General features: G+C 40.3%; 1 protein-coding gene across 4 annotated transcripts in view; it reads left to right on the top strand.

The window, feature by feature from the left end:
* Positions 1-9,592: 9,592 nt before the first annotated feature.
* CACNB2 (calcium voltage-gated channel auxiliary subunit beta 2) overlaps positions 9,593-13,213 on the top strand; it is a 246,102-nt gene continuing 242,481 nt past the window's right edge. For all 4 annotated transcript variants that reach the window (XM_082753056.1, XM_082753055.1, XM_082753053.1 and 1 more), the window contains exon 1: positions 9,593-9,921. In XM_082753056.1, coding sequence (XP_082609182.1) covers positions 9,826-9,921 — 96 coding nt within the window. In that variant the 5' untranslated portion in view covers positions 9,593-9,825. The remainder of the gene's footprint in view (positions 9,922-13,213) is intronic.

The raw sequence follows: 13,213 nt of genomic DNA, 5'->3' as shown, positions 1-13,213 counted from the left end.
GTTTTGGTTAAAATACAGGAATGAGCTCACCTTAGAAACATTTAACTGCTCTGTACTTCTGTTTCCTGATCTGCAAGTTGTAATTTAACTGGCTTATTATACTATTATTTCTAATCAACATTTGACATCTGTGAATGGTTTCTTTCTGTTCAAGAAACCATAAATAAACATGCTTGAAAAAAGATTGCATTTAAATTATACAGTGCAAGACAATTAGAAAAATCAGAAATTCAGTGTAATGAAAGCATTAAATGTGCTGGAATACATACTCTTTCTGCATATAAGACACTTATCTTGAAGTTGTTTTTCTCTTTCTGATTGAAGCATGGTAGCAAGTGTAGAAGACTGGTGAATTTTCTTACAACACAGAATTTTGGTATGCAAATGAAGAGATATATAAACACTGTTCTGGTTTATGGTAAACAAACTTTTATTGCAGTTGCAAACAGCACCATGAACGCTAATTAAATAGAGTTTATAGACTGTTATTGCACAATAGCATATGTGCAATCCAAAAAAAAACAGAGCAGAGACTCAGATACATAGTGAAGTGAGAGTACGGTGTGGAGTAGCATGCATTTTTACAGCAGCACTTTATGAAGAGTACTTATATGCAGCACATGGTTTTGAAATCTCTGAACTACAGGCATATAAGAAGTTTCTTTCTCCTGTGTGATCTTCACTTTCTCCCTTATAGATTGATATGCACTCTTTTTGCATTATTGTCAGGTAAGAAAAGCGAGTAAGAGTCCTTATTACAACTTTAAGCTTTCTTATTTAGAAAAAGAAAGAAAAAAGATTGTATGTTGTATACATACACTGGTGAAAGTTTCTATGGGGTTCTTTTAGTTTATAGTAGTGGCTGAACAAGTACTGCAGTCAAAACAATACTTTCTCCTGAAAGAGCCATGCAGCCGTTGAAGTTGGAGGGGCTGAATGGGTGACCGTCCTCAGATGTCTGCTTTAGGACATTGCTGCCTTTGCCAAAAGAGTGAACAAATAGACACTTTTATGGTTTGAGAACTATTGCACTCAACATATGAGTGAGAAACAAAAATTAGTCTTGGTTTATATTACTGTGCTGGATTTGAAACAGCAGGAGTCCAGGAGTTGATTCATGAACAATAGTTTGGCTGCAAAAAGCTGAAATTTCTATCCTGACTATCTCACTCTGTCTACTGTCATTGTTTCCTCTATGCTGGGTGACATATATAGCAAAACTGAATTAAGCAGTATTGTTTTTGGTAAAAGCACGTGGTAGAGATTTTTCTCAAAGAGAACAACCTCACAGTGGACCAAACTGCAAATCCCTGAGCAGATAGTCATATGATTCACTTTGATAAGTAATTTTTATGACATTGGCCATACTACTTATGTAAGTAACGTTCACCAATGTATTATTCAATTGTTAGGAAACTTACCCTAGTACACAGTGTTGCTTTTTTCAAGTGCATTTTATCTATTCTAAATGTTCTGTGTCAACCTGTAGAAAGGATAACATATTTTTACTATGCGTTTAATAGTAGATGAGCTTTTAGAAGATATCAAAATATTTGCTACAGTAAATATTTAATTAGTTTGTATAAAGTGCTTTGGAATACTTGTACGAAGGACGAATTGTGTTACTGTTTATAAGCCATCATGAAGTATATCCAATAGAAGAGAAAACTCATTGTTTGGCATTCTGGCATCCAATTAAAAACTGGTGTATAGCACATTGTAACTTATGAAGAGTTCTGTGAAACTAATGAAACTACTTACATGAATGATTTACAAGAATCCTTTTGGTACTAATTTATATACAGCTCATTCACAAATCAGGAATACTCAAACTGTAGAAACATCCAGTGCTCAATTAATAGATAAACATGAACTATTCTCTTTTTTGATGCTTCTGTATTTGGGTGAACATGAACATTTCCACTGCAGTCAGTAGGGCCAGGCTTCAGGATTCCATCCAAACATGCTTTTCTTAGCCACTAGAACATGGCTAACTTTGGGATTCTCCCCAAGTTTATCTGGCCAAATCTGGATGCCAGTGAATGAAAGATCAGGTGATCCTGTTGAAAGATCAGCTAAGAAGCCAACAGGATTCATTTGGAAAAGATTTGACTTCATCAACCTTCAGAAAATTCTTTCGTGTTACTCAAACTAGGTAATTTTAGAGTAATATCAATGTTGAGCCTTACTTAAGGAAGCTATGATATAAAATTGTCTCTGACTAGGTATTTTGAGGATCTTAAATATATCCATCTCACTGAAACCACATTAAAAGAAAATAAAACACATTGATGATTGAGTTTCTTAGCTTTCATGGGCTCCACAGTGATTCACTCATGGGGAAACATGGATTAATGTATGTTACTATCAAATCTGCAACAACTGATTTAAAGCCATTTATTTTTGTGGTGGGGTAATGGGAGTGTCAAATCTGAAATGTTAAGATTTGTCTTATGCAACAAACTCTTTCTTAATGTTGGCTTTGGTTAATGTGATATTAAAAAATATCTGTTTTCAATGACTCCTTGAACAAAAATAGTCCCCACATGCTGGTCTAGCAATACAAGACTGACACTCTCCTTCTAGCAATTCCTAGTTCAGGACTTCTTAAGTTGAGAGTAAATAAACAGATGCACACTGAGGATATTTAAGAAAATGAAAAGAATCAAAACAACTGTATTAAGTTGATTTGAATGTTGCCCAAATAAAGACTGTAAAATCTCAACCCAAAATAATTTTGTTCTCAGAAAAAAAAAAATAAAAATCATTTAGTGTACAGAAAACTTACTAATTACCAAAGACCGTGATCATCTTCCAGTCTTGAGGAGGAGATTATCAAGACTTTGCTTTCTATCACTATCTGAAATTAGATTTCCTTCCTGTTTTGCTAAAAGGGAAAGCCCACCTGGCTCTAACTTCCACTCATGCACAGAAGTTAATTAAACCTGGCAGTAACACGTCTTCAGTGACCATTTGCACCACAGAATATCATAAAGAATGTAAACAGAAGCAAGTTCTACAGAAGCAATTTTCCTATTAAGGGACATTTTAAAGCAAAATTAAAGATTTATTTTTGTGTTGCATGCTTTGTTGCATGGATAACCTAACACTCCGTCCCCGAAGAAACAATGCTTCAAGGCTCTTATTTTCTCTCCTTTGAAAATTATTCATTGAGGAAACTAATCAAAGAGAGAATGTGGATGGGTTTAATGGCTTTCACCATGAGCAGCAGTTCCTGTTGTACCCAGAAGGGGTAGTACTGTCTTGCTAGATTTGGCATGTCATGTGTGGTACAGGCTTACACACCATTAAGAATCAACATTAGCTGTTGATTCTTAATGGAATCCTAATTTTAAAAGTTGACCCATCCTATCACTTTTGCCAGTGCAATTCAATAATGGGATAAAAAAGGTAGTTTCAAAAGAAGGTATATTTATTTCAAGCTGTTTCTCCTATAAAATGGAAACAAGAACAAAATTGATTTTGTTTTGTTTTGTTTTAGCTTCTAATAATTTTAAGAAACCATTCAGATTTGAGAAAAGTGTCATGAAAAGTATTTGAAAGAGTATTATAGAATACATGATTTCAAAATAGTTTTAAAAATATATTAAGCTACAAAATGTAGAGCTTGATGCTTGCCAGTTTGTTTTATTTTCATGTGACAAGGAATATAATACTACTGTTAGACTTCTAGTAATTTTATTTTTTTTTTCTACTGAAGTCATAGGGTATCCCATAGTGATAGGGACAAGATATAGGACAAGAGGAAATGTCCTCATTTGCACCAGGGGTTGGAGATTTAGGTTGGATATTAGGAAAGATTTCTTCACTGGAAGGGTTGCGAGGCTTTGGAGCAGGCTGTCCAGGGAAGTGGTTGTCTTACCCCTTGAGGAATTCAAAAGATGTGTAGATGCAGTGCTTAGGGACATGGTTTAGCAGTGCTATATTAACAGTTAGACTAGATGATCTTGCAGGTCTTTTCCAATCTAAATGATTCTATGATTCTATGACGTTCTAATAAAAACTATCATCTCAGCCCAATCTTTAATTTTTAAGCTTTTGAAGGACACTTTAAGGACAGTTATCCTAACAAAATATAACAGGCTTGGTATGACTCATACTAAATCAGTGCTTTTGATTTAATGTAGGATGTTGGAGCAGGATAGCACAGAATCAGAGGGGAGAATGGCAAGGTCTTATGCACTGTTTCATGTTTCTGGCAGACAAAATTTTCTCTCACCATTTTACTTTGGAAATGCATAAGTAAAGATGAGTTTAATGGCAACTAATTGACTGTGGCCAATACAGAATATACATCATGGCATTAATGTGACTGCTGATACCTTCTTTTCCAGAATCACTTTTCTTATGAAACTTGAAGGCTGGTAAAGATTTATTGAAAATTGCTTTCTCACAAAATGAGAAAACTTCAATTTTGGTCAGGATAGTGGGGCAACTGAGTAAAAGAAGTTTAGCAATAGGGGAGAAAAAAAAGAGGCACAAATAAAAGCTTTAAGACTTGTCTTCCTCCCCCTCATTTTGCTGCATAAACTCTAAGTGCTTACCAAATATTACTTTTCAGAAGCCAAAGCAACGTTATTCTGCAGTAATGTTTTCAAAATTGACCCTGTTTGCAGCTTGATGTTTATAGCCGAGCTGTTCTCAGGACTGGTGTGCTGCCAGGAAGGAATTCCTGCAGCCCTGCTTGGAGTGCTGTGCTCCTGCTGCCCCCCCTGCTCCACCCGGCAGCTGCACTTATCTGACAGTATGATGGCTCATGAAGATAGAGCAGCAAAGAATTAACCCTATGGAAAGGTAATTCATTTTCTGCTATATTTTAATTTCAGTTCCTGAACAGAGTGCTTCATGCTGGGAGAAGCACAATGGTGTGCAGTGGAGAATCAGGTTAGCACAGCCAAGGTGAAGAGTGAGGGAAGCAACTTCTGGCAAACGCCAGGCGTTGAAGTCAGCTCGATGCTACTGTGCAGCTGTGCCACCAGTGACCTGTGCTTCAGATCCATGAAGTATAAATCTGCAAGCTCTGAGGCATATTAACTCTGCTAACTATCTTGGTAGCAATGAGTTAACTGTCAGCCATGTTGATGGTTTTGCAATCCTCATATAGATTAGAGGCTGTCATTGTCTTTTCTTACACCATTCATTGTGAATGAAGTCCTGCTTTGCTGCCACAAATTAGTGATTGTTGGGTGGGGAACAACAAAAAAGAAAGTCCTCCCTAAAACAGAAAAACCCAAGCTGAGCATGGGGCTCAATGAAGGGTAGAGGAAAGGCCAACACTACAGAGCTGAGAAGAGCTCGGATGCTTGCTGTCCTTGGACACAGTCCGCATGGTCTATTAAAAGCTGTCTCTCATGTTAGTAACTCACATGGGCTCAGCATATTTGTGGGTGAGAGTGCTATAAAGCCTTTTTGTGCTCTTGTGATTCAAGTATTTAATAATAAGAGAGCAATAACACTATAAATAGGAACACCATAGTTGGTAAGGACTGGAGATACAAAGGAGATATGTGGTCTTAGTTATGACAGGAGGGCGAAGAAAAAGGAAAGAAAATATTAACGGAATCAAGCAACTTCTGCAGAAGTGCTTCATGAAACACGAGCTTCGTACACAACCCATTGACAACAAAATTGCCGTTTGTAAAATGAACAGCTAGCAAGCAGGAGCGTGCCTTTTTTGGTCACGTTTTGAAAAGGGTTGAAAAATATGTGCTTAGTAGGTGTTGTGGCTGTTGCAAGTGTTGCGAGCCTTCTTGTGCATTAAGAACATTTTTGCCAGTATCTTGCTCATATATTCCGTCATGGAAAAAACTGGCTCCTCCTAATACTGTCCTATGTCCTGTTCCCCCCTTTCCCCTTACCCCAAATATACCAAATGTATCATAACCATATAAATGAAGGTTTTGTTGCATATCACCTATACCCCACAGACTAAAGCACAGTGAACGCAAGCTGGAAGGACAGATCCACTCATTAAATTCTGCCAGCCAGTGTTGTGTCTTGAGACAGACTGATAATAGATTCATAAGTAAGCTTGTCTGGACATTAGCTGAGTGCTTTTGTTCAGACTTGTTGTGGGAAAGATAAAGTACAAAAATAAGGAGAATCTCTTTAGTTTGCACTTCTGACAGCCAGCTTGCAATTTATCGCCAGAGAAGATGGACTGTGTCTGTTCCGAGATATTAAATCCAGGTAACCAATTGAATTTGTGTTTTCACAGTATTGAATTTACTAGCTACAATGCATTTTAAGCAGAAAGTAGCACAGAGTAATAGGTAGCCAGCACTTCTTTTTAACTGATACTCCTAATGAATTTGTTGTATCAGGGCTTTAAACACACATTCATTTACAAGCATTTTAGTAGTTTCATAGCAGTCATTGTAAGCTCACAGGCCTATATGCAAGTTTTTAATCACGTCCCTTGGGCCTAAGCATTTAGCTTTTAGCTGCATTTACAGAAATATCAGAAAACCATTCTAGGCCTATTTGTACACACTCGGGTGATTGCTATAGATTATATCAATCCTGCACATGCATGCATAGTTACCTATAGAACACAATGCTGGACACCGACATTCTTGTACTGGTGGCAAAGGACAGTTACATGTGCAACGTGAAATACTCCTTGCTGTAGAACAACATCTAATCTCAAACAGTAAGAACAATTTTTTATTTATTTATTTATTTATTTTTATTTTTTTTTTTTTTGGGGGGGGAGAGGGTTATCTTCTCTGCCAGCCTAAGGTTTTGTTGTTGTTGTTGTTGTTTCCCAACCCCCCCCCCCCCCCCGACAAACAGCTTATTTTTTCTTCTGGTGTCCTAAAATTTGCATGTTTAAAAAAGTCCAAATAAGCATGCACAACACCTCTCCATTGCAGATAAAAGTCTAAAAGAGAAATGCAGCAGAGTGATTTTCTGCTGAGACGTGGTTAGGCATAGCAGGTTGTTTTCCCCTTGAGAAAGACTAGCAATTTGGGATCTCTGCATATTGTTTTTACACTTTGACCCTTATCCTGGAGCAGATGTGGCCAAAAACAGCATGCAGAGGGATGACAGCATGGGTATGTGTTCAGCTGAAGGATTTTCATTGCACATTTCAAGGTTAGAGAACTCCGTTCAACTGCTAAACAGAAGGGGTGGAACAGTTATTTTTTGAGGTTAACTGTGGCCATTCACTGCATCAAGGCAATAAATGATAATTATTGTTAAAGAATAGTTAGGTAGAATATCAGGACGAAAAATGAAATAAACTTACTAGAAATTTGTAGATGATTGATATTTTTTGTTGTGTTGTTGCTGTTTCATTTTGGTATACAGCATAACTCTCTGTATTTATCTTTATCTATAGTTACTGAGTCCCTGTTTTCTGCAGCCCTTGTATGTCTGTATATAAACAAAGTAAATCATTTTTATATTTTATAAAGGAAAGAAAAGAAGAAAAAGCAATCATAAAAGATATAGCCCTTAGAAGAAAAGTGAACTTCATTTGATATACTCCAGCTTTAATTTATGAGGAAGTGAAAAAACTTTTTCAACACAAATGTACAATTTACGCTTTCAGAAACTGTAATGCTTTCAAAACAATCTGTTACTCTTAAAGAAATGGTATACTTTAAAGGAAAAAAAATGGGATACCCTGCATGTAGTGAAAAATGCAGAGAACAATATGAAGGACAACTGCTACATGAATAAATAAATACCACTCCCTTCTTTGTGTGAGAGGAGGCTGACTTTGAAGGATGCCTGAAAATCCACCAAGTCCAGGCTGTATGGTCACATTGGATCCTGAGCCGTTCATACAGAATGTTTTGAAATAGAAGGATAAATGGTTCTGAAGCTATAAAGGTGTTAGAAATAAAAGCCAACATCGTTCAATAAAAACACTCTGCTTAGCAATCATAAACAGGAATATTGTGTTAGGTTCTTCTGTAAATATTTGCTTATGATCTATGCCATTATGATCTATGCTTATGATCTATGCCCTTCTTTAATTATTGAGGTGGTCACAAAAAGTAACTCCATTAAAACAATCTAATTTGGAAGCGACAAAGAAATAATTACTGCAAGGCCTATGTTAGAAGATGAAATGTGCATTCTTCTCACCAAAAGCGTAAAGAGAAAACATCTTTTTGCTTATGGTCATCAAGAGAACATCTGGAAGCAGCCCAGGCTCTAGCACCTTTATAGTTTCAAGATACATCAGCCTCTCTATTTAGCTATTTGAATGACATGTAAACACATCAGACATATTTTTCACTTATACTTAAGGTTCTGTTCTGCCATACACAACAACTTGTACAAAAGTACTTTTTGAAAATACTATGACAACTTTTCAAAACAAAACAAAACAAAACAAACACATGCACACACAATAAAAACCTTTTTGGTTTGTGAAACTTTTTGGACAAGTGGAGTATCTGAAGCTTCTTCAGATCTCAGAGCTCTTCCATTTGGAGGGAAAGCCAATTCCCTCACAAAAAGTAGGTGGTTTCTGCAGGATATTTTCATATAAGAAAATCTGCAGGGCTAAGCTTATTCGGAGAGGAAGTTTATTGCTGCTATGAAAAAAGAGATAACCCCACAGTTGGGAAAAAGCTTGAAAGTGTTTCTTGAAGTTGAACTAGCTTTTGTGCTGGTTTTGGTTTGTTGGCTCTTTTTCCTGCACATGACTATTATGTTACTCTTAGTTATTGTGATTGTAAATATAAGGTGCCATAGGCCATAGGCCGTTCGAAGTTTATTTACTGATTGTTCATTGTTTTCAATGAACTGATAAGAGACTTCATGAATGCAAAGCGGTATCAGAAAGACCAGCTTCTCTCTTGTGCTGTCTGGAGCATCGCCTGGTCCAGTCCAAAGACAACGAGGAGATGTAACAAGCCTTCCTCTACAAAACATGCTCTGCCTGTGGGAGTTGTGTTGTGTGCTGATGTGCTCAGACGCTGCATCTCTCCAGCCCAGTCGTCATCTCGGGTGTGCGTTTTTTTTTTTTTTTTCCTGGTTTTGAAGAGATCTTTCAACCACCTGCCACGAGGAACACGATAACTACATTGAAATTTCCCTACTGTAGGCAGCGGGCTCCATCTCACCTGCCAGCTAGGAATTCCACCTCCCTTGTCGCGGTATGCGTGGAGATGTCCGAGGACGGGAAGAAGGAGTACCCTCGGGGCAGGGGACCAAGAGTTTCGAAGGAGCTCTGTGAGCAGCACAGCCCCAGCTGTGGCAGGGGGGCGAGATCGCTGAGAGGGGGGTCGGGGGAGGGCGGGCAACCGACCCCCAGCAAGCCTGCGGGAAGGTGCTGCCGTCCCGGAGGCTCCATGAGCACCTCACCAACGGCTCGCCCACCACCTCGAGGGGAAACCACAGCGCCCGCATCCCTCTCCCCCCGCTTCACCCCCGGGGCCCAACTTCTCCGCCCGCCCCCGCGGCGCCCGGCGGGGAGGCAGGCGCCGCCCCGCTGCCGCCGCCCGGTAGGTGCCGGGAGGGAGATGTTCGCTGTCACTTTCCCTCTCCCCCACGCACCGCCCCCTGCCCTCCCTCCATCCCTCCCTCTCTCCCTCCCTCCCTTCCTCGCCCGCCGCCGGCGGTGCCCCGTCCCCCGGCGCCGCGCTGCGCGCTCCCCGCCGGCTGCAGGCAGGGCCGCGCCGCCGCCCGCTTCCCCCCCAAAAAGAAAAAAAAAAAAAAAAAAAAAAAAAGGGGAAAAAAAAAATAAATCCTACTCCGGGCATGGCCGGGCGCTGAGGGGCGCCCCCCCGGCTCGGCTCGGCTCTGCCCCGCCGAGGGGGCTCGGCAGGCAGCTCCACTCCAATGGTGCAGAGCGACATGTCCAAATCGCCCCCCAGCCCGGCGCAGGAGGTGCAGATGGAGCTGCTGGACAACCCCCCGCCCGCGGCGGCGGCGCAGGTAGGGCCGGGGGTGGCACGGCTCGGCCGGAGCCCCGGGGCTGCGGAGGCAGCGGGGAGGGCTCGGGGCGCTGCCGGCCAGGCAAGGGGGTGACTGCCCGGGGGGGTACCGGAGCGCCCGGCCCTTCAACTTGCCCCCCCCCCGCTGGCACAACAAAGTTTGACGCCTCTGCTCGGCCGCCCCCCTCCCCTAAAGGGCGCTTGGGTAAGGCGTCCGGCGGGATGCTCGGCGCCGCAGACCCAAGAAGCCTGCGGTTTGGTTACCCGTTGGTTAGGTGCGTAGAGATGTGCTGCCGCTGGGATGTTCGCGGTGCACGTATAAATCACGGCTGAGGTTCTGCAGGGACCTGTTGTGCCTCTACCTGATGCTCGCCCCGCGCTGCTGCCGTGGCCCCATCGGGTACCCAGGCTGGGAACAGCCTCTGTGGTTGGGGGAAGGATCCCTGCTGCTGGCCCAGCACCACTGCCAGGGGGCCGGAGGTGCTGAGCACGCTGCAAATTTCAGCTGCTTGATTACCGTGCCGAAGGTGGTTGTACAGTCAGCTCGGAGATTTTAACAACTCAGGCCAAGCACACTGCCTTCCTGTGGAGGGGTATGGAGAAGGAGACAGGGAGGGGATGTCAGCGTGCCTGGTGAAAGCTCTATTTTGAAAGGTGGTTCCTGTTTAATATACAAACGTTGCATAATATCTTCGAGTTTGCAATAGTTGGCTACAAAGACTTTCGGTGCTATTTTTAAACCCAGTAAAAGGGTGGTAAAATCTGATTGCGTGCGTTTTAAATTACAAACATGCTTGTTCTCGTTTGGACGGAGTTTTTTCCCTTTTGGGGTGGCAGTTTTATTTGCTGCTGCCAAAGCTATCCCTGATGCTTTATTTTATTTGAAAAGGCAGTCCAGTGTCATCACAGGAGTGCTTGATTGCCACAGGAAAATGCTGTCAGTCTCAAAGGAATCACTGAGTGATCTTTAGGTACTGGGGATTGGTGACAGACGAACAAAATCCAAGCATTGAAACAGAGGCTAGATTAAGCTGAAAAAGTGTCTCTTTGGATGTGAATTTGACTGCAGTCTCCAAGCACAGAACAGATATTGCAGTAGGGCCATATGCTTTGCCAGCTTCTCCAGAAGTGGTGGCAAGGGAACTAATTTCTGACCTACAAATAGCCCCCTTTTTATATCTTTTCAGCCCTAAGCACAGATTGGTGACTGTGAAATCATATGGTGCCTCGCTACTATGGATACGTGTCAAATACTGATCATAAAATTGGTTTTCACCCCTCCTTTTAACTAGGTATAAAGAACCTCTGTTTAGAGAGGAAGGATGGTTTGTGAACACCTACAGTATTTGTGTTTCAGATAAAGTACTTCTAATTTATAGAATTGGTTTCTGAACACTTACAGCCAAAAAGATCCACTTTTTAAGAGAGTGGTAATGCAGCTTTTTGGCTCAGTGGGTAATTTTCAGGTTTTGGAACCAAAGTCTATCAGGCAAAACAAGAATCACATCTTCTCCATATATTCATATTCCAGTTGTACATAAACCTTTGGTGTGGAAGGAATAAGATTATGGAAACAAAAGAACTTTTTGTCTGAATAATAACGTTCAGTTAATTCCTTAGCACGCACTGCACTGAGACAATTACTTTGATTTGGGTTTTTGCTCCATTAACGTGATTTCCAGAAAATCAATATGGTAAGATCTTGCTGCTTTAGAAAATGCTCACAGTGAGAAGGAGAAGCTTAATGACTGCATGTGAATCATTAAGTAGATTGCCTACAGGTCCTTCAGTTATGCCCACTGCTATCTTTTTCACTGAGGAACATGAGTATCAATCCTAGAAACATTTCATGCCAAGTAAGTAATGCATCTGGAAGAAAAAAAGCATGCAAGCTTACAGAGTGATATCACTCCTAAAAGTGTTCACTCCGAAGTACTACTTCTGGTAATTAGGATTTAGCAAAATATAATTAAAGAGCCTTTGTATACTTGTAACAAGCCTCAAAATTTCTTTTATCTAAGAATTTTACTTTTGCGAAGCTGAGGATTTCTTTTAATCTGGCTGTACATCATGGTTGATATCTTGGAGTATATCAAGGCTGTCCATAGATTTTGGCCAAACTTGTCACTGCTTGGCAGGGGCACGAATATAGTTAACATTCTGAAAGCAATTTCTCTGAAAAGATTCTTAAATATGTGAGCTATTCCTGGATAGTCTTTGAAAAAAATCTATTTCTTATTTTTATAATGTATTTTTTCTAATAACATTTGCAAACAAATAAAATCCCTATAGGTGTTGATCCTGGCAGTAACACCATACTTTTCCAGAGAACTTCTTTGTCATAGAATACCTTGGGGACAAAGTATTTATGTTTGTTTCTGTATTACCTAGAATAGGTAATAGAAAAGGTGGCTTTTAGTTCTATATTACTATAAATATATAGTTCTAGGTACTCTCTGTGATTTGAGTCCATACAGGGCTTGTGATATACCTTTAGATGCCCGCTTTTGTCCACATGTCTGCACTTGCTAACAGTTACACTGCTCACAACATCCGTGCATATGTCAGTGCAACGTAGTAGTTTTAGGTGTGACCCTTCTGTAATACACTCAGCAATTGCTTTTCAAAAATCACAAAACAAGCAAACAGTTGAAATATATTAGTGTGGTGATCTATATCTGATTTTTAAAAAATCAAATTAATTGCCTTATTTAAATCTTTATTTCAAGTACCTCTCAAATGTAGAAATCTGAATTACTAGAATATTCAAATTAGTCATTTTAATTAACGGAGATGGTATGCTGATTTGTTTATAAGATGTTACAGCACAGCGTATTAATTCCTTTCATGGTAATTCTTGGTCCCTCTTCTCCTTTCCTCCCCTCATATTTATTTATATTTATTTTCTGATCCTACTTCAGACTCCATCAATTCCCAGAAATCATTGGATTCAATTTCTATTTTCTCATCCTACAGCTTCCCGGGTTGTGTCATAGGAATGGTCAAAGCAAGTCAGATCAGGAAATTACATGGGATATTTCAAAGAAAATATAATGAAACCTTGTACCAGGCAACTATAGGCTACCTTGCTGAGGGAGGAGGTAGCCTTCCCTGGATGAATTACTCCCTATTCCCCATTATCATTTTCCTCCTGTTCTTTTCCTTGCCTTGTTATCTATCATCTGTCAATGCAGGTCGTAACAACCTGACACATTTTAAATGAAAACAGTTCCCTTCTTGATTGTTTTCCTCAGCTCCTTCACTTGCATTTAGATTTCTCCTATGCTCTGATA

The sequence above is a fragment of the Aythya marila genome (assembly GCF_965140915.1).
Source record: "Aythya marila genome assembly, chromosome: 2".
NCBI lineage: Eukaryota > Metazoa > Chordata > Aves > Anseriformes > Anatidae > Aythya > Aythya marila.
Note: the sequence above shows the minus strand (reverse complement) of the source record. Positions and strands in the feature narration are given on the sequence as shown.